Below are 18,019 nucleotides of genomic sequence, written 5' to 3'. Positions count from 1 at the left end.
ATCGCGCCAATCATGTGCCCGGCCTACAGGGGCCAGTTTCTCAAAAGCTTGTAGCTTGTAATACAAGTGGAAGTCCCTTTCTAACTAAAGCTGTCAAAAAGTGACATCCGCTTGTATTACAAGTAACAAGCTTTTGAGAAACGGGCCCCAGACAACCACACAGTATACAGTATGCATTATGCAATACAGAGTGGGGTCGGGTCGGGTCGGGTCGGGTCGGGTTACCTTGAGGTCGATGACCCCGGGCGGCGCGCGCGCGTCCACGCTACGTGCGAGGGGGCGGGGCAGCTTGCAACAGAACGGTACACGCTACAGGGTCTTATTTACTATGTACTATGTGTGTACAGCCAGCAGCAGAAGTTGCTAAGCGGGCCAGGTGTTCAAAATTATTGTGACGCGACTTTATTTGTTAAGAGAATAAGCTTAGCAACTACTGCTGCTGACTGTATGTGTATTTATTTAATATGTACTTGTATACTGCTGTAATTTAAGCTTATTGTACCTACTACTGGTTTTTTTTCTGTGACAATAAATGATTTTTTATTGTATTTATTTATTTATTTTATTTGTGCCATGGAATTTATCAGATTCTATAGGAAAAAGCTAGCCTCGTGTTACCGAACGGCCTCGTTTCCCTCGTACATGCGGCTGGCAGTTCTTACGTTGTAGGAATATCTATCGCCGACATGTCTCGTTAATACGATACTAATTTTTGAAGTTGATATTTCAGTGCGTTTAAAAAAAAAGTTCCACCCGACGAAGAGTATATCTTTTTTTAAATGGTGCTCGATGTGTTTCCGATTGACAAGTTTCTATAATTTCGTTTTTTTTATTTGCTAAAAAAATACACAAGCCCGAGCATCTAACGATTTATCAGAGCAGAGCGAAATCTTAGGATTCTGTATATTAGTAGTAGTAGTAGTAAATCACTTTATTGTACAAAACAAAAATTGTTAACATGAAATTCATATAAATTTAGGTATATATTAGGTATAATTAGGTGGGTTGGGTGGGTATATTTAGGTATAATTTAGGTATATTATATATTTGTTAGAATTAGAGTTTTGAATGATTCACGGTTAGTTTCACTAGACTTATATTGACCGGGATATAGACCGTGATTACCTTTTGTATTAAATATCGGGAGCTCACAAATAATACAAAAGGTAATCACGGTCTATATCCCGGTCAATATAAGTCTATTTGTTAGAAGACAATGATTAAAAAAAAAAAAAACAAATTTGGCAGGAATGTAGTTCACATGTTTTTAAATTCGAAAATAAGGATCGGCTTCTTGCCGCGCGGCGCCGCCTCGGCCGGCGTCGGCTTCTTGCCGCTCCAGGGAGTAGAGCGAGCGTTAGGGTTATAGTGTTAGTGTTAGTGCTAGTGCTACCTCGACGTCGTTGGTGTCGATGTTGTCGGCGGCGGGGCGCGCGCGCTTCTTGCCGCGCGGCGCCGCCTCGGCCGGCGTCGGCTTCTTGCCACTCCAGGGAGTAGAGCGAGCGTTAGGGTTATAGTGTTAGTGTTAGTGCTAGTGCTAGTGTTACCTCGACGTCGTTGGTGTCGATGTTGTCGGCGGCGGGGCGCGCGCGCTTCTTGCCGCGCGGCGCCGCCTCGGCCGGCGTCGGCTTCTTGCCACTCCAGGGAGTAGAGCGAGCGTTAGGGTTATAGTGTTAGTGTTAGTGCTAGTGCTAGTGCTACCTCGACGTCGTTGGTGTCGATGTTGTCGGCGGCGGGGCGCGCGCGCTTCTTGCCGCGCGGCGCCGCCTCGGCCGGCGTCGGCTTCTTGCCACTCCAGGGAGTAGAGCGAGCGTTAGGGTTATAGTGTTAGTGTTAGTGCTAGTGCTAGTGCTACCTCGACGTCGTTGGTGTCGATGTTGTCGGCGGCGGGGCGCGCGCGCTTCTTGCCGCGCGGCGCCGCCTCGGCCGGCGTCGGCTTCTTGCCACTCCAGGGAGTAGAGCGAGCGTTAGGGTTATAGTGTTAGTGTTAGTGCTAGTGCTAGTGCTACCTCGACGTCGTTGGTGTCGATGTTGTCGGCGGCGGGGCGCGCGCGCTTCTTGCCGCGCGGCGCCGCCTCGGCCGGCGTCGGCTTCTTGCCACTCCAGGGAGTAGAGCGAGCGTTAGGGTTATAGTGTTAGTGTTAGTGCTAGTGCTAGTGCTACCTCGACGTCGTTGGTGTCGATGTTGTCGGCGGCGGGGCGCGCGCGCTTCTTGCCGCGCGGCGCCGCCTCGGCCGGCGTCGGCTTCTTGCCACTCCAGGGAGTAGAGCGAGCGTTAGGGTTATAGTGTTAGTGTTAGTGCTAGTGCTAGTGCTACCTCGACGTCGTTGGTGTCGATGTTGTCGGCGGCGGGGCGCGCGCGCTTCTTGCCGCGCGGCGCCGCCTCGGCCGGCGTCGGCTTCTTGCCACTCCAGGGAGTAGAGCGAGCGTTAGGGTTATAGTGTTAGTGTTAGTGCTAGTGCTAGTGCTACCTCGACGTCGTTGGTGTCGATGTTGTCGGCGGCGGGGCGCGCGCGCTTCTTGCCGCGCGGCGCCGCCTCGGCCGGCGTCGGCTTCTTGCCACTCCAGGGAGTAGAGCGAGCGTTAGGGTTATAGTGTTAGTGTTAGTGCTAGTGCTAGTGCTACCTCGACGTCGTTGGTGTCGATGTTGTCGGCGGCGGGGCGCGCGCGCTTCTTGCCGCGCGGCGCCGCCTCGGCCGGCGTCGGCTTCTTGCCACTCCAGGGAGTAGAGCGAGCGTTAGGGTTATAGTGTTAGTGTTAGTGCTAGTGCTAGTGCTACCTCGACGTCGTTGGTGTCGATGTTGTCGGCGGCGGGGCGCGCGCGCTTCTTGCCGCGCGGCGCCGCCTCGGCCGGCGTCGGCTTCTTGCCACTCCAGGGAGTAGAGCGAGCGTTAGGGTTATAGTGTTAGTGTTAGTGCTAGTGCTAGTGCTACCTCGACGTCGTTGGTGTCGATATTGTCGGCGGCGGGGCGCGCGCGCTTCTTGCCGCGCGGCGCCGCCTCGGCCGGCGTCGGCTTCTTGCCACTCCAGGGAGTAGAGCGAGCGTTAGGGTTATAGTGTTAGTGTTAGTGCTAGTGCTAGTGTTACCTCGACGTCGTTGGTGTCGATGTTGTCGGCGGCGGGGCGCGCGCGCTTCTTGCCGCGCGGCGCCGCCTCGGCCGGCGTCGGCTTCTTGCCACTCCAGGGAGTAGAGCGAGCGTTAGGGTTATAGTGTTAGTGTTAGTGCTAGTGCTAGTGCTACCTCGACGTCGTTGGTGTCGATGTTGTCGGCGGCGGGGCGCGCGCGCTTCTTGCCGCGCGGCGCCGCCTCGGCCGGCGTCGGCTTCTTGCCACTCCAGGGAGTAGAGCGAGCGTTAGGGTTATAGTGTTAGTGTTAGTGCTAGTGCTAGTGCTACCTCGACGTCGTTGGTGTCGATGTTGTCGGCGGCGGGGCGCGCGCGCTTCTTGCCGCGCGGCGCCGCCTCGGCCGGCGTCGGCTTCTTGCCACTCCAGGGAGTAGAGCGAGCGTTAGGGTTATAGTGTTAGTGTTAGTGCTAGTGCTAGTGTTACCTCGACGTCGTTGGTGTCGATGTTGTCGGCGGCGGGGCGCGCGCGCTTCTTGCCGCGCGGCGCCGCCTCGGCCGGCGTCGGCTTCTTGCCACTCCAGGGAGTAGAGCGAGCGTTAGGGTTATAGTGTTAGTGTTAGTGCTAGTGCTAGTGTTACCTCGACGTCGTTGGTGTCGATGTTGTCGGCGGCGGGGCGCGCGCGCTTCTTGCCGCGCGGCGCCGCCTCGGCCGGCGTCGGCTTCTTGCCACTCCAGGGAGTAGAGCGAGCGTTAGGGTTATAGTGTTAGTGTTAGTGCTAGTGCTAGTGCTACCTCGACGTCGTTGGTGTCGATGTTGTCGGCGGCGGGGCGCGCGCGCTTCTTGCCGCGCGGCGCCGCCTCGGCCGGCGTCGGCTTCTTGCCACTCCAGGGAGTAGAGCGAGCGTTAGGGTTATAGTGTTAGTGTTAGTGCTAGTGCTAGTGCTACCTCGACGTCGTTGGTGTCGATGTTGTCGGCGGCGGGGCGCGCGCGCTTCTTGCCGCGCGGCGCCGCCTCGGCCGGCGTCGGCTTCTTGCCACTCCAGGGAGTAGAGCGAGCGTTAGGGTTATAGTGTTAGTGTTAGTGCTAGTGCTAGTGCTACCTCGACGTCGTTGGTGTCGATGTTGTCGGCGGCGGGGCGCGCGCGCTTCTTGCCGCGCGGCGCCGCCTCGGCCGGCGTCGGCTTCTTGCCACTCCAGGGAGTAGAGCGAGCGTTAGGGTTATAGTGTTAGTGTTAGTGCTAGTGCTAGTGCTACCTCGACGTCGTTGGTGTCGATGTTGTCGGCGGCGGGGCGCGCGCGCTTCTTGCCGCGCGGCGCCGCCTCGGCCGGCGTCGGCTTCTTGCCACTCCAGGGAGTAGAGCGAGCGTTAGGGTTATAGTGTTAGTGTTAGTGCTAGTGCTAGTGCTACCTCGACGTCGTTGGTGTCGATGTTGTCGGCGGCGGGGCGCGCGCGCTTCTTGCCGCGCGGCGCCGCCTCGGCCGGCGTCGGCTTCTTGCCACTCCAGGGAGTAGAGCGAGCGTTAGGGTTATAGTGTTAGTGTTAGTGCTAGTGCTAGTGCTACCTCGACGTCGTTGGTGTCGATGTTGTCGGCGGCGGGGCGCGCGCGCTTCTTGCCGCGCGGCGCCGCCTCGGCCGGCGTCGGCTTCTTGCCACTCCAGGGAGTAGAGCGAGCGTTAGGGTTATAGTGTTAGTGTTAGTGCTAGTGCTAGTGCTACCTCGACGTCGTTGGTGTCGATGTTGTCGGCGGCGGGGCGCGCGCGCTTCTTGCCGCGCGGCGCCGCCTCGGCCGGCGTCGGCTTCTTGCCACTCCAGGGAGTAGAGCGAGCGTTAGGGTTATAGTGTTAGTGTTAGTGCTAGTGCTAGTGCTACCTCGACGTCGTTGGTGTCGATGTTGTCGGCGGCGGGGCGCGCGCGCTTCTTGCCGCGCGGCGCCGCCTCGGCCGGCGTCGGCTTCTTGCCACTCCAGGGAGTAGAGCGAGCGTTAGGGTTATAGTGTTAGTGTTAGTGCTAGTGCTAGTGCTACCTCGACGTCGTTGGTGTCGATGTTGTCGGCGGCGGGGCGCGCGCGCTTCTTGCCGCGCGGCGCCGCCTCGGCCGGCGTCGGCTTCTTGCCACTCCAGGGAGTAGAGCGAGCGTTAGGGTTATAGTGTTAGTGTTAGTGCTAGTGCTAGTGCTACCTCGACGTCGTTGGTGTCGATGTTGTCGGCGGCGGGGCGCGCGCGCTTCTTGCCGCGCGGCGCCGCCTCGGCCGGCGTCGGCTTCTTGCCACTCCAGGGAGTAGAGCGAGCGTTAGGGTTATAGTGTTAGTGTTAGTGCTAGTGCTAGTGCTACCTCGACGTCGTTGGTGTCGATGTTGTCGGCGGCGGGGCGCGCGCGCTTCTTGCCGCGCGGCGCCGCCTCGGCCGGCGTCGGCTTCTTGCCACTCCAGGGAGTAGAGCGAGCGTTAGGGTTATAGTGTTAGTGTTAGTGCTAGTGCTAGTGCTACCTCGACGTCGTTGGTGTCGATGTTGTCGGCGGCGGGGCGCGCGCGCTTCTTGCCGCGCGGCGCCGCCTCGGCCGGCGTCGGCTTCTTGCCACTCCAGGGAGTAGAGCGAGCGTTAGGGTTATAGTGTTAGTGTTAGTGCTAGTGCTAGTGCTACCTCGACGTCGTTGGTGTCGATGTTGTCGGCGGCGGGGCGCGCGCGCTTCTTGCCGCGCAGCGCCGCCTCGGCCGGCGTCGGCTTCTTGCCACTCCAGGGAGTAGAGCGAGCGTTAGGGTTATAGTGTTAGTGTTAGTGCTAGTGCTAGTGCTACCTCGACGTCGTTGGTGTCGATGTTGTCGGCGGCGGGGCGCGCGCGCTTCTTGCCGCGCGGCGCCGCCTCGGCCGGCGTCGGCTTCTTGCCACTCCAGGGAGTAGAGCGAGCGTTAGGGTTATAGTGTTAGTGTTAGTGCTAGTGCTAGTGCTACCTCGACGTCGTTGGTGTCGATGTTGTCGGCGGCGGGGCGCGCGCGCTTCTTGCCGCGCGGCGCCGCCTCGGCCGGCGTCGGCTTCTTGCCACTCCAGGGAGTAGAGCGAGCGTTAGGGTTATAGTGTTAGTGTTAGTGCTAGTGCTAGTGCTACCTCGACGTCGTTGGTGTCGATGTTGTCGGCGGCGGGGCGCGCGCGCTTCTTGCCGCGCGGCGCCGCCTCGGCCGGCGTCGGCTTCTTGGGCTGGAACTGGAAAATTACTCAGTTACTACGAGTCAGTTAAAAGATTTGAGGAGCGCACTAATTACACAAAATAAGGTCGCACGACGACATTTGTTTTTGAAGGTTTCGAATTCAAAAACAAAACAAAAGGATTTACCGATCCAGGAGAATATTATAAGAGGCAGAGCAATGTTTTTAGGATTAATAAATATTTTGTTTAAAAACGTACCTTCACTTTCTTATGAAACTAACAACTGTTGATACCTGTTGATATGTTTAACACCTTTATGTACCTACACAATAAATAAATTACTTACTTACTTGCTAAACTAATATAAGTCTAAATTTCGTTCTTCGGGTAAGAGCGTGGGCCAAAGGGGGATAGGGTTATCAACCAAATAACATTTTGAAGTCCTTTCATATTAACTTAATTATACAGATAAAAATGTTATGTAAGTAAGGTCGCATCCGCGGAACTTCCGCATTATTTTCAACATCCGCATCCGCATAAAATCGATGCGGAGCTTAATGCGGATGCGGATGTGGAACAGGTGGGTACAGGAACGTCTTAGCGGCGGCGTAAGTGCTAGGTAATTTCGTCATTAGCCAATAGGTATCTCGTTTCGTTTTAGTGATTCGTCGATCGAGCACTTTAGCCTATGACGGACAGCGACAAGTGAAATGTTTGTTTTATTTGGTCTGTAGTATAGTAATGCGATTGTGGGGCACCTATATTCTTGTTCAAATACTAAAAGTTTCGTTTTTTTAAATAAAAATTACTAGAGTGTAATATTTGACGTTTTTTATGTGCCTAATCTCGACATCTGCATCCGCATCCGCGGATGTGAGCCTTTGAAAATCCGCATCTGCATCCGCATCCGCGGATGTCAAAAAATCGGCATCCGCAACATCCCTGTATCATACGCATGTCGTACAAACAGCAACACTGTTAACTTTCCACATAAGGTCCACCGATATACAGTTAAGAGTGTGGGCGATGGAATAGGGACCGTGCGCGTTGGAGGGTCTGCCATCTTGTGACCCGAATCGAAAACATAAACATTGCCAAAGCGAGTGCTACCATCTACCGTTCTCGTACGTTTTCTTGTGCATAGTAGGTTCTGCCATCTTGTGGGCTACATCGGAAGCACGGCTCCCGTGCTGCCCCCTATAGTTCATGCACGCTCCCTATAATATATACACGGCACATACATAGCAATAAATGATGAGTGATAAACACAAATATTTGTTTCTCAGTCATGGGTGTTTTCTATGTTTATAAGTATGTATTTATCTATATAAATATGTATATCGTCGCCTAACACTCGTAGTACAAGCTTTGCTTAATTAGGGCTAGGTTGATCTGTGTAAGATATCGCCTTATATTTATTTATTTAATCTTTCAAAAAAAAACTACAAACATTTTAAGATATTACGTAAAATGTTTGTAGATATTTTAGGGTTCCGTACCCAAAGGGTAAAAACGGGACCCTATTACTAAGACTCCACTGTCCGTCTGTCCGTCGATCTGTCACCAGGCTGTATCTCATGAACCGTGATAGCTAGACAGTTAAAATTTTCACAGATGATCAGAAATCAGAAATCATCGCATTTCATGATAAACTATACCATACAAAAGTATAAAAAAAGAACAAAGAAATATAAACATAAAAATAAATAAATATTTTACCACGAAATGGTCCCGCCTCAGCATAATTCTAACCCAAAAGTCAGCGCTGATCTTCCGGCGAGACCATTTGAGGGCCGGAAGATCAGCGCTGACTTTTGGGTTAGCATTATGCTGAGGCTTATGATGATGTATTTTTGTTGCTCCTATAACAACAAATACTAAAAAAGTACGGAACCCTCGGTGGGCGAGTCCGACTCGCACTTGGCCTGTTTTTTTATCCTTATAAAAATGAACCGTCACAAGGACCATCATTGGACCAGTGAGGTATAGTGTAAGTGTGTCTGTATGTGTGTGCCGCACTCGCACGTACCTGCAGCTCGGGCGGGAGGAACACGCGCGTGTTGACGAAGAACTCGTTCTGCGGCGCGAAGTACATGGTGGGGATGCGCGCGTCGGAGGGGAAGTCGCGCATCTCGAAGCTGGCCGAGCGCGTCCAGATCACCGACATGGCCAGGTCGCAGATCGCCCACATTTTCTGAAACACACACATTTCTTTCATTAATGAAACTATCAAAACAGATCACAGATACCGGCAAGCTGCCTACATTACACTACTAAGGCGGCCGATTGAAGAACTAGATGAATCTGGCCTTAACATAAAACAACTCATGTAACAAGCATCTCTTTTTTAAATTATTTTTATTTCAATATACTTTTGTATTATAATAATATACTTTTGTGCATACACCGGAGCCTAATTACATCAACATGCCTTTCAAAATCCCCGCCTGGAATTAGTTTTTCAGTCTTAATCAGAATATTGTATTGTAGCTCGGGTGATTTTCCGCAACTCGTCGATTAATGGCTATTTTGCGTGATGTGATAAACAAAATATATAACTAATGAAGTAGTTAGAAATACATTTACTCGGGTAAAATATATAAAATAGTAAATAGAAATTAGTTCGTGATCAGCAACGCAGACTTCGTCAAATGGACAGAAAAGCAAATTAGCTACAGGTTTCGTCACCTACTAACAAATGATGTAATCCGCAACAGGCTTTGGCAACCACTAAATCAAAGATAGATACAATTCCGTAATAGATGGATATACAGTCTAAGGCAAAAACGTGCCACGAAAATCAAGAAAATTTGATTCTCGCGCGCCATCTGGCGCCACTACCTTTGGCCTACTCTCGAATAAATGGCGTTGACGGTTTCGTTTGTTATTTAACAATTTTAACGCATATCAGTGAAAGAACATGGGTTTAAATAATATAAAAATAATTAATGCAAAAATAAAAATATCTTTTTTTGATATTTTTAGCTACGAGCGAAGCTGATAACACGTGTTTTCCGCTTTGTAGCGACAAGCGCCTAAGAATAGAGAATCCGCCTAGCGGGTCACTGGCAGTGAAAGTGTTATGACTTGGCTTGTACTCTAAACTAAATGAGGTGACACTGACAGATGTCTTAGGCGGGAAGTACGAAGTGTACGTTCAGAAATCTGATCTATTGTGAATTCTCGTAAAAAAAAAATTTTTTTACTCTGAATTATTGCTCTAAAAGTCATGATCAAAGGCACGCTGATAGCGCCTACTACAAGTTGATATACATCATTTCGAAGTTTGTACAGCTCATATAATTAGAATCGAACTTCACTTACAGGTAAGTTCGTTTAATTCCTAATTATATCCTTTTTGACAAAATTAAAGTATGCTAAGGTGCCATCCCGGACCGTAGCCGGCCCAAACGTCCCCATGACCCTAGCAGCGTTGCCTCGTTGAATTGCCAAGGGGATCTGTTGGACCAGGTACGCTCCGGAGCGAGGATCGCAATCCCTAATTTGCTAATATGTTAAGAAAAATTAAGTATACATAGGGTAGGGTAGGAAACAGTGGCTCGGAAAAAAAATTGCCGGGTACATTGGCTCACTCAACCTAATTCCAACATGATAGAGGCGATATTTGGGCGACTGAACCACTGTTCGAGCTGAGCCACTGTTTCCTACCCCACCCTATATAACTTGCGAATGTATATAAAAACTTACGTAATTGTAGTTGTCGTCAGATTCATGGAGGGCGTCCTTGTGGTTCTTCATGCGCTCGACGAGGCTCTTGTAGAACCCGTAGCAGTAGAAGTCGTTGCGGGTGATCAGTGGCTCCAGCACGAACCATAAGCACTGCTTCATCACCTGTAAAACAGAACACATGTTGAATACGGATGATGACACATGTTGAATTTTATAACATAATCTAGTAAATTAAATAGCAAATGAGCAATTTATCGCAATAATGTGGGTATTAAAATAATATATTCACTTCAATTCAATTTCAATGAGGGCTATCGTTTTTTTGCTCACCAGTTGGCGCCTCTGTTGATGGTGGTCCAAAAGACTAAAGAACAGCTGTCAGTCATTGAAGTGACAAGTGACATTTGTCATTTCAAACTATGGAAAAGACCACCATCTACACTAGCGCCCCTAGCGGCGAATTCATACGCGTTAGCCCTCATTCGTTTATTAACTTTTTAAGACAACAGTGATCTCATTTTGTAATCATAAAAAAATACAGGACCTGAAAATTTCAAAATATAAGGTTTTTTTAACTTCCAAAAAGTAATAAAGTAAGGGTACCATTCGATTCCTTACATTTTATCCAAAATAAAGATTGTACGGCAACTATATACATGAACGCAATATTTCACCGAGAAAATCGCAATTTTCTTGTTTTCCGTACTTCAGGATGGGCTCTTAGTGACCGTGACGTCACGTTCACATCGTTTTGTTAGAAGTGTTTCCCGAGTGAAGTACGACTGTCGGACTTTGACTATCATTTCTGACTTTTGTATTGCTTTAATGCAATGGGTCCCATATTGTCATTTGATCCTAAAAACTAGCAATGTAGTGGTAGTGATATAGCTAAGGGTGGTGGTCCATCTGTCTAATATCTTTGTCTAATGTACATTGCATCTCACTCTCATTAAGCAAAATGTGAGACGCAAATACACCTTGGACCAATATTTTGTACAAATGAAGACAGTTTTTTCATTATCTTTGAATTTATTTTAGGCGCAAGACCCTCTATAAATTTTCATGAAAGCGAACTGTAAAATAACTATAAAAGGGTTATATCTTACTTTCTTAGTCACCGTAAGCATGTACGACAGCATAAGACATGTCAAGTGCCTAAGTGAATATGGTAATCTACCTTGAGCTGCGTCGCGTTGTCATACGTCTCAAAGAAAGGATCGTGAGTAAGGACCGGCACAGCGAACACCAGCATGTAGTCCGGCAGGATGTGTGGCAGCTGAGATACCGCTTGTTCCACTGTAAAAAAACATACATTTATTTATTATGTCAACAGATATTTGTTTATTTTATTTGTTTATTTATACAAGGAATTCCAACAGCTATAAAATATTAGTTTAAATTTTTGAATAACAATACAGAGCCAATTATAGGAACTCGCAAATACAAACTGAATATAATAATATGTTAAACAGTACACGCTATGATAACATTGCACAGTATGTGATTACAGAGAGAGTATGAGATATATCAAAATTACAATATAAAAAATAAGAAAAAACAAAAAAAAAACAATTCGTATATGAGCAATGAGTGAGAACATCTCTAAATGTACAAAAATAACTGCAAATGCACACCGAAGTGAAACAACTTATCAGTCGCTATGAAAATTTCCAGAACCCTAACCTTTACACCTTTAGTGCCGACGGTGATGTTCCGTATGTACTCGCGCCTGCGCACCACGTCCGCGAGCATGTACTGGCGCACCAGCCCGCGCAGGCGCCGCTCCGGCTCTCGCCCGCCCCTAACCTTTACCTTTAGTGCCGACGGTGATGTTCCGTATGTACTCGCGCCTGCGCACCACGTCCGCGAGCATGTACTGGCGCACCAGCCCGCGCAGGCGCCGCTCCGGCTCTCGCCCGCCCCTAACCTTTACCTTTAGTGCCGACGGTGATGTTCCGTATGTACTCGCGCCTGCGCACCACGTCCGCGAGCATGTACTGGCGCACCAGCCCGCGCAGGCGCCGCTCCGGCTCGCGCCCGCCCCTAACCTTTACCTTTAGTGCCGACGGTGATGTTCCGTATGTACTCGCGCCTGCGCACCACGTCCGCGAGCATGTACTGGCGCACCAGCCCGCGCAGGCGCCGCTCCGGCTCTCGCCCGCCCCTAACCTTTACCTTTAGTGCCGACGGTGATGTTCCGTATGTACTCGCGCCTGCGCACCACGTCCGCGAGCATGTACTGGCGCACCAGCCCGCGCAGGCGCCGCTCCGGCTCTCGCCCGCCCCTAACCTTTACCTTTAGTGCCGACGGTGATGTTCCGTATGTACTCGCGCCTGCGCACCACGTCCGCGAGCATGTACTGGCGCACCAGCCCGCGCAGGCGCCGCTCCGGCTCTCGCCCGCCCCTAACCTTTACCTTTAGTGCCGACGGTGATGTTCCGTATGTACTCGCGCCTGCGCACCACGTCCGCGAGCATGTACTGGCGCACCAGCCCGCGCAGGCGCCGCTCCGGCTCGCGCCCGCCCCTAACGTTTACCTTTAGTGCCGACGGTGATGTTCCGTATGTACTCGCGCCTGCGCACCACGTCCGCGAGCATGTACTGGCGCACCAGCCCGCGCAGGCGCCGCTCCGGCTCGCGCCCGCCCCTAACCTTTACCTTTAGTGCCGACGGTGATGTTCCGTATGTACTCGCGCCTGCGCACCACGTCCGCGAGCATGTACTGGCGCACCAGCCCGCGCAGGCGCCGCTCCGGCTCTCGCCCGCCCCTAACCTTTACCTTTAGTGCCGACGGTGATGTTCCGTATGTACTCGCGCCTGCGCACCACGTCCGCGAGCATGTACTGGCGCACCAGCCCGCGCAGGCGCCGCTCCGGCTCGCGCCCGCCCCTAACGTTTACCTTTAGTGCCGACGGTGATGTTCCGTATGTACTCGCGCCTGCGCACCACGTCCGCGAGCATGTACTGGCGCACCAGCCCGCGCAGGCGCCGCTCCGGCTCGCGCCCGCCCCTAACCTTTACCTATAGTGCCGACGGTGATGTTCCGTATGTACTCGCGCCTGCGCACCACGTCCGCGAGCATGTACTGGCGCACCAGCCCGCGCAGGCGCCGCTCCGGCTCTCGCCCGCCCCTAACCTTTACCTTTAGTGCCGACGGTGATGTTCCGTATGTACTCGCGCCTGCGCACCACGTCCGCGAGCATGTACTGGCGCACCAGCCCGCGCAGGCGCCGCTCCGGCTCGCGCCCGCCCCTAACCTTTACCTTTAGTGCCGACGGTGATGTTCCGTATGTACTCGCGCCTGCGCACCACGTCCGCGAGCATGTACTGGCGCACCAGCCCGCGCAGGCGCCGCTCCGGCTCGCGCCCGCCCCTAACCTTTACCTTTAGTGCCGACGGTGATGTTCCGTATGTACTCGCGCCTGCGCACCACGTCCGCGAGCATGTACTGGCGCACCAGCCCGCGCAGGCGCCGCTCCGGCTCTCGCCCGCCCCTAACCTTTACCTTTAGTGCCGACGGTGATGTTCCGTATGTACTCGCGCCTGCGCACCACGTCCGCGAGCATGTACTGGCGCACCAGCCCGCGCAGGCGCCGCTCCGGCTCGCGCCCGCCCCTAACCTTTACCTTTAGTGCCGACGGTGATGTTCCGTATGTACTCGCGCCTGCGCACCACGTCCGCGAGCATGTACTGGCGCACCAGCCCGCGCAGGCGCCGCTCCGGCTCTCGCCCGCCCCTAACCTTTACCTTTAGTGCCGACGGTGATGTTCCGTATGTACTCGCGCCTGCGCACCACGTCCGCGAGCATGTACTGGCGCACCAGCCCGCGCAGGCGCCGCTCCGGCTCTCGCCCGCCCCTAACCTTTACCTTTAGTGCCGACGGTGATGTTCCGTATGTACTCGCGCCTGCGCACCACGTCCGCGAGCATGTACTGGCGCACCAGCCCGCGCAGGCGCCGCTCCGGCTCGCGCCCGCCCCTAACGTTTACCTTTAGTGCCGACGGTGATGTTCCGTATGTACTCGCGCCTGCGCACCACGTCCGCGAGCATGTACTGGCGCACCAGCCCGCGCAGGCGCCGCTCCGGCTCGCGCCCGCCCCTAACCTTTACCTATAGTGCCGACGGTGATGTTCCGTATGTACTCGCGCCTGCGCACCACGTCCGCGAGCATGTACTGGCGCACCAGCCCGCGCAGGCGCCGCTCCGGCTCTCGCCCGCCCCTAACCTTTACCTTTAGTGCCGACGGTGATGTTCCGTATGTACTCGCGCCTGCGCACCACGTCCGCGAGCATGTACTGGCGCACCAGCCCGCGCAGGCGCCGCTCCGGCTCTCGCCCGCCCCTAACCTTTACCTTTAGTGCCGACGGTGATGTTCCGTATGTACTCGCGCCTGCGCACCACGTCCGCGAGCATGTACTGGCGCACCAGCCCGCGCAGGCGCCGCTCCGGCTCGCGCCCGCCCCTAACCTTTACCTTTAGTGCCGACGGTGATGTTCCGTATGTACTCGCGCCTGCGCACCACGTCCGCGAGCATGTACTGGCGCACCAGCCCGCGCAGGCGCCGCTCCGGCTCTCGCCCGCCCCTAACCTTTACCTTTAGTGCCGACGGTGATGTTCCGTATGTACTCGCGCCTGCGCACCACGTCCGCGAGCATGTACTGGCGCACCAGCCCGCGCAGGCGCCGCTCCGGCTCGCGCCCGCCCAGCGCGTACATGCCCATGAAGTCCAGCGGCAGACATTTATTCGGGATACCCTGCAAATTTCAAAACATTACTACCACTATTTTCAAAACTAAACAACTCGAAGGAATCGGTCGAATAGAGAATCGTGGTGCAAAAAAAAAAATGTCGGTTCAAAAGTTCATTCATATTTGACAGTTGATGTGTGGAATAAATTAGTTCCACTGAAAATCACCAACATGACGCACGCCAAATAAAATCTTATCAGGAACTCGGGATATATGTTGGTGTTTAAATAGACACAATTAAACTTAGGTTATCGGCTCTATACCAACTTTTTTGATATGAAATATATACCTTTGAAAGACCTTTGTGTAGTTTCGCTGCAAATGCTTCTCTGACTTGTGGTACAGGGTCCTGAAAAAAAGTTTTAGTTGTCAGACCACTACATAATTTCAAAGTATTAATAATGCAATCCCCCAATACCAAAAAAAAAGCTTATGATTGTGTATGGTCACAAACAAAAATCTTCTTACGCTAAAACTGAGGGATGTCGCTCCGAATATTTTTGGTATCTTTGGGTCAATTCAAGTAAAAAGTAGGTGAGATAGCGCACTCACGATGATGAGATGACTGAGGTTGTAGAACTGTTCCGCGGTGTACTGGTCGCCGACGCCCTTTTGCTCGCAGATCTTGAGCATGGCGGCGCCCGCGCCGAGCCGCAGCCACGCCATCTCAGCTTTAGACAGCTGGTTTTGCTGTAAATATCAATAGGGGATGGCTGGCTAAGTGGTTATAGATAGGGATACGAGGCCGGCAACCCCTTTTTAGGGTTCCGCAGTCAACTAGGAACCCTTATAGTTTCGCCATGTCCGTCTGTACGTCCGCGGCTTTGCTCCGTGATCGTTACTGCTAGTTTAATAAGAGAAATGTAGAATCAGCAGTAAAAATAGATAAGCGAACCAATTATCAAAATGATGTGAACACAACTTCATTGTTTGATCTGGCCAGCAGATCAAATTTGACCTAAGAAAAATTTGATTAGGGCCCACCTAAGAAAAAAGCGTAGTGACCCGCTAAGATGCGATTCGCACGTCGCTCCGACGTTTGAGCGAGACAACGCTAGGCGCGTATTATAGCGACATCCCGCTCGCACGAATCGCATCCAGTGTGACAGCCACCTAGATCGTCGAGGAGTATAATATATACCTGCAGTAAGTCCCCCTTGTGCACTATGAACGCGTTGAGCATGCGGAAGGTCTTCTGCGCCGACAGCTCGTCACGTTTGAGCCCTAGCAGCCAGCGCGCCATGCACTTGAGCCCCTCGAGCTTGCAGCGGGTCTCCTCCGGCAGCTGCTCCTCGGCGCACCACTCGTCGTCGGGCGCGCGAGGCCCGCCGCCGCCCTCGCGGACTAGAAGCTCCTTCACGATCTGGAGAACGATGAGTTTTACACACAGACTAAGTAAGGGCCGGTTGTACCAAACTTTTGTCATCGTTAAAGAGTTCGCTAAATTTTATTGTATGGAAAGTTTCATAGTAAACTGCCGCGGCGCGCCGGGTGACGTTGATCGGTCTATCAAGTGTGGATGGTGCAACTGGCACTTAGTGTAAAATTGAAAATAAACAGGACAAAATGGTGGGTCACTTGATGAGAGGTGAAATTTTCTTTAAAATGGGATAACTAAGAAAAGAGGAAGGGGGAGGAAGAGGATTTATTGACTTTCCTCTAGTCTAGTCTATTGTACGCAGTGCTATATTTGTCTAAGAGCAAAGACGTGGCTCGGAAAATCAAGAAAAAATTATGCTCGAAAAAATGGCGCCATACCTTTGGCCTATACTCGTGTAGATGGCTTTGGCGACACCGTTTGATATTTAACTATTTTAACACGTATCAGTGAAAGAACATGGGTCAAAGTCATATGGCGTTCTAAAAAAAATTTTTTTTCTATTTTTATTCATTTTTATGTCTGTGTCGAAAGATGGCAGTAAATTTACTGTGACTACAAAATTTACTAATACAATAACCCTCTATACACTATTTTATTTATTTATTTATTTTAAACTTTATTGCACAAGAACAAGTACAAAAGGCGGACTTAATGCCTTGAGGCATTCTCTACCAGTCAACCACTGGGCCAAACAGAAATTGTTAAGGTGGGTGCAGTGCGATGCGAAATTTTTTTTTTTCTAAATATAAATTCTAATACTAACGCCAATATACAAACTAGTAATATTTATATACTATAATACCTTTATAAACTACATAAATAAACAATATAAATACATATACAAATTTATCATACAATATACATAAATAAACTATTCTCTCTGATAGGAGTGACAAAAAGCCATTTTCTTACCCTCTATACACTATTCTCTCTGATAGGAGTGACAAAAAGCCATTTTCTTATGTTAATACGGCTTAATTATGTACATTTTTTTACCACAAAACATAGAGCAAGACTAACCTTTCTGGAGACGATGTTCTTGATGTGCAGAGGGAAGGTCTCTGGCAGGTTGTGGGCGATATGTCCGAGCGTCACTATGGCTGTGCGGTAATGCTCAGAATGTGGAGTCAGCGTGCCTTTGAGCGTCTCTAGGATTTCGGTGAAGATGGCAGAGCGCTGCTCGGGCACGTTCACGAATAGGCATCTGCGAAAAATGGACATTGTAAAAAAAAAGTGTCATAGCGTAATTGTTTGAAAAGGTGTCAGTCAAAAAACCTTAAATAGGTGGCGCCCCAATACCTAGAATATTTGATAAAAAAATCTCAACAGCTCACTCCGTCAATAACGCCACTCTGGAGAAATTTGGAACTGTTATTTATAGCTCACAGTTGGACACTTTCGCGACTGTTCTCCCATAAAAAAGTTTTCACCTTACTACACTACCCTCCATAGGACTGCAGCATAGTTCTTCTTCTTCTCAGTCGGATACTCTTGTCAGAGCAGTCGTGGTCATTGAGGTCGTTGTACGGCTTTTTTCGTTGTTTCCCGCCATGCTTCTCTATTTACTGCATTCCGCACGCAGATTTAAAGGTGACCCGGTGGGAGCTTTGACTTGGTCCATCGCATCGAGGGCCGCAATCTGGGTCTTGCGCCATTCACTCAGCCCTGGACAACAAGCCTCTCCATGGCGTCGTCTTCCTTGCGCGTAACGTGACCGAAGTATCTAAGGATACGAGAGTGAACGATTGCCCAAAGGCGTTGTGTGACCTTGAGTTCCTGGAGAATGGATATTAAGATGCATAGTTAGTCATATGTTAAGATGATGTACTAAATTACCTGACAGCATTCTTGGCCTGTTTGGGCGTGCCGACTTCGGCGTACGCCTTGCACAGCGAGGTCAGTCGCGGGAACAGAGATGGACACGCCTCGCCTGTCAACAAATACAATTATAACTTAATTCCGTATGTTATGGGATCATTTGTTGTTTATTTA

General features: G+C 51.2%; 1 protein-coding gene across 1 annotated transcript in view; it reads right to left on the bottom strand.

Annotated features, from left to right (window-relative positions):
- Positions 1-18,019, bottom strand: part of LOC134751037 (sister chromatid cohesion protein PDS5 homolog B-like) — a 40,321-nt gene that overhangs the window by 5,568 nt on the left and 16,734 nt on the right. Inside the window, exons 9-18 of the mRNA XM_063686371.1 lie at positions 17,864-17,957; positions 17,048-17,231; positions 15,788-16,009; positions 15,199-15,336; positions 14,936-14,995; positions 14,493-14,652; positions 11,075-11,193; positions 9,916-10,059; positions 8,237-8,401; positions 6,168-6,263 (exon numbers count right to left, since the gene is read on the bottom strand). Of these exons, the coding sequence (XP_063542441.1) occupies positions 6,168-6,263; positions 8,237-8,401; positions 9,916-10,059; positions 11,075-11,193; positions 14,493-14,652; positions 14,936-14,995; positions 15,199-15,336; positions 15,788-16,009; positions 17,048-17,231; positions 17,864-17,957 (1,382 nt within the window). The remainder of the gene's footprint in view (positions 1-6,167; positions 6,264-8,236; positions 8,402-9,915; positions 10,060-11,074; positions 11,194-14,492; positions 14,653-14,935; positions 14,996-15,198; positions 15,337-15,787; positions 16,010-17,047; positions 17,232-17,863; positions 17,958-18,019) is intronic.

The sequence above is a fragment of the Cydia strobilella genome, chromosome 21, assembly GCF_947568885.1.
Source record: "Cydia strobilella chromosome 21, ilCydStro3.1, whole genome shotgun sequence".
NCBI classification, from domain to species: Eukaryota; Metazoa; Arthropoda; class Insecta; order Lepidoptera; family Tortricidae; genus Cydia; species Cydia strobilella.
The sequence above is the reverse complement of the archived record's forward strand: the minus strand, read 5'-3'. Positions and strand labels throughout refer to the sequence as shown.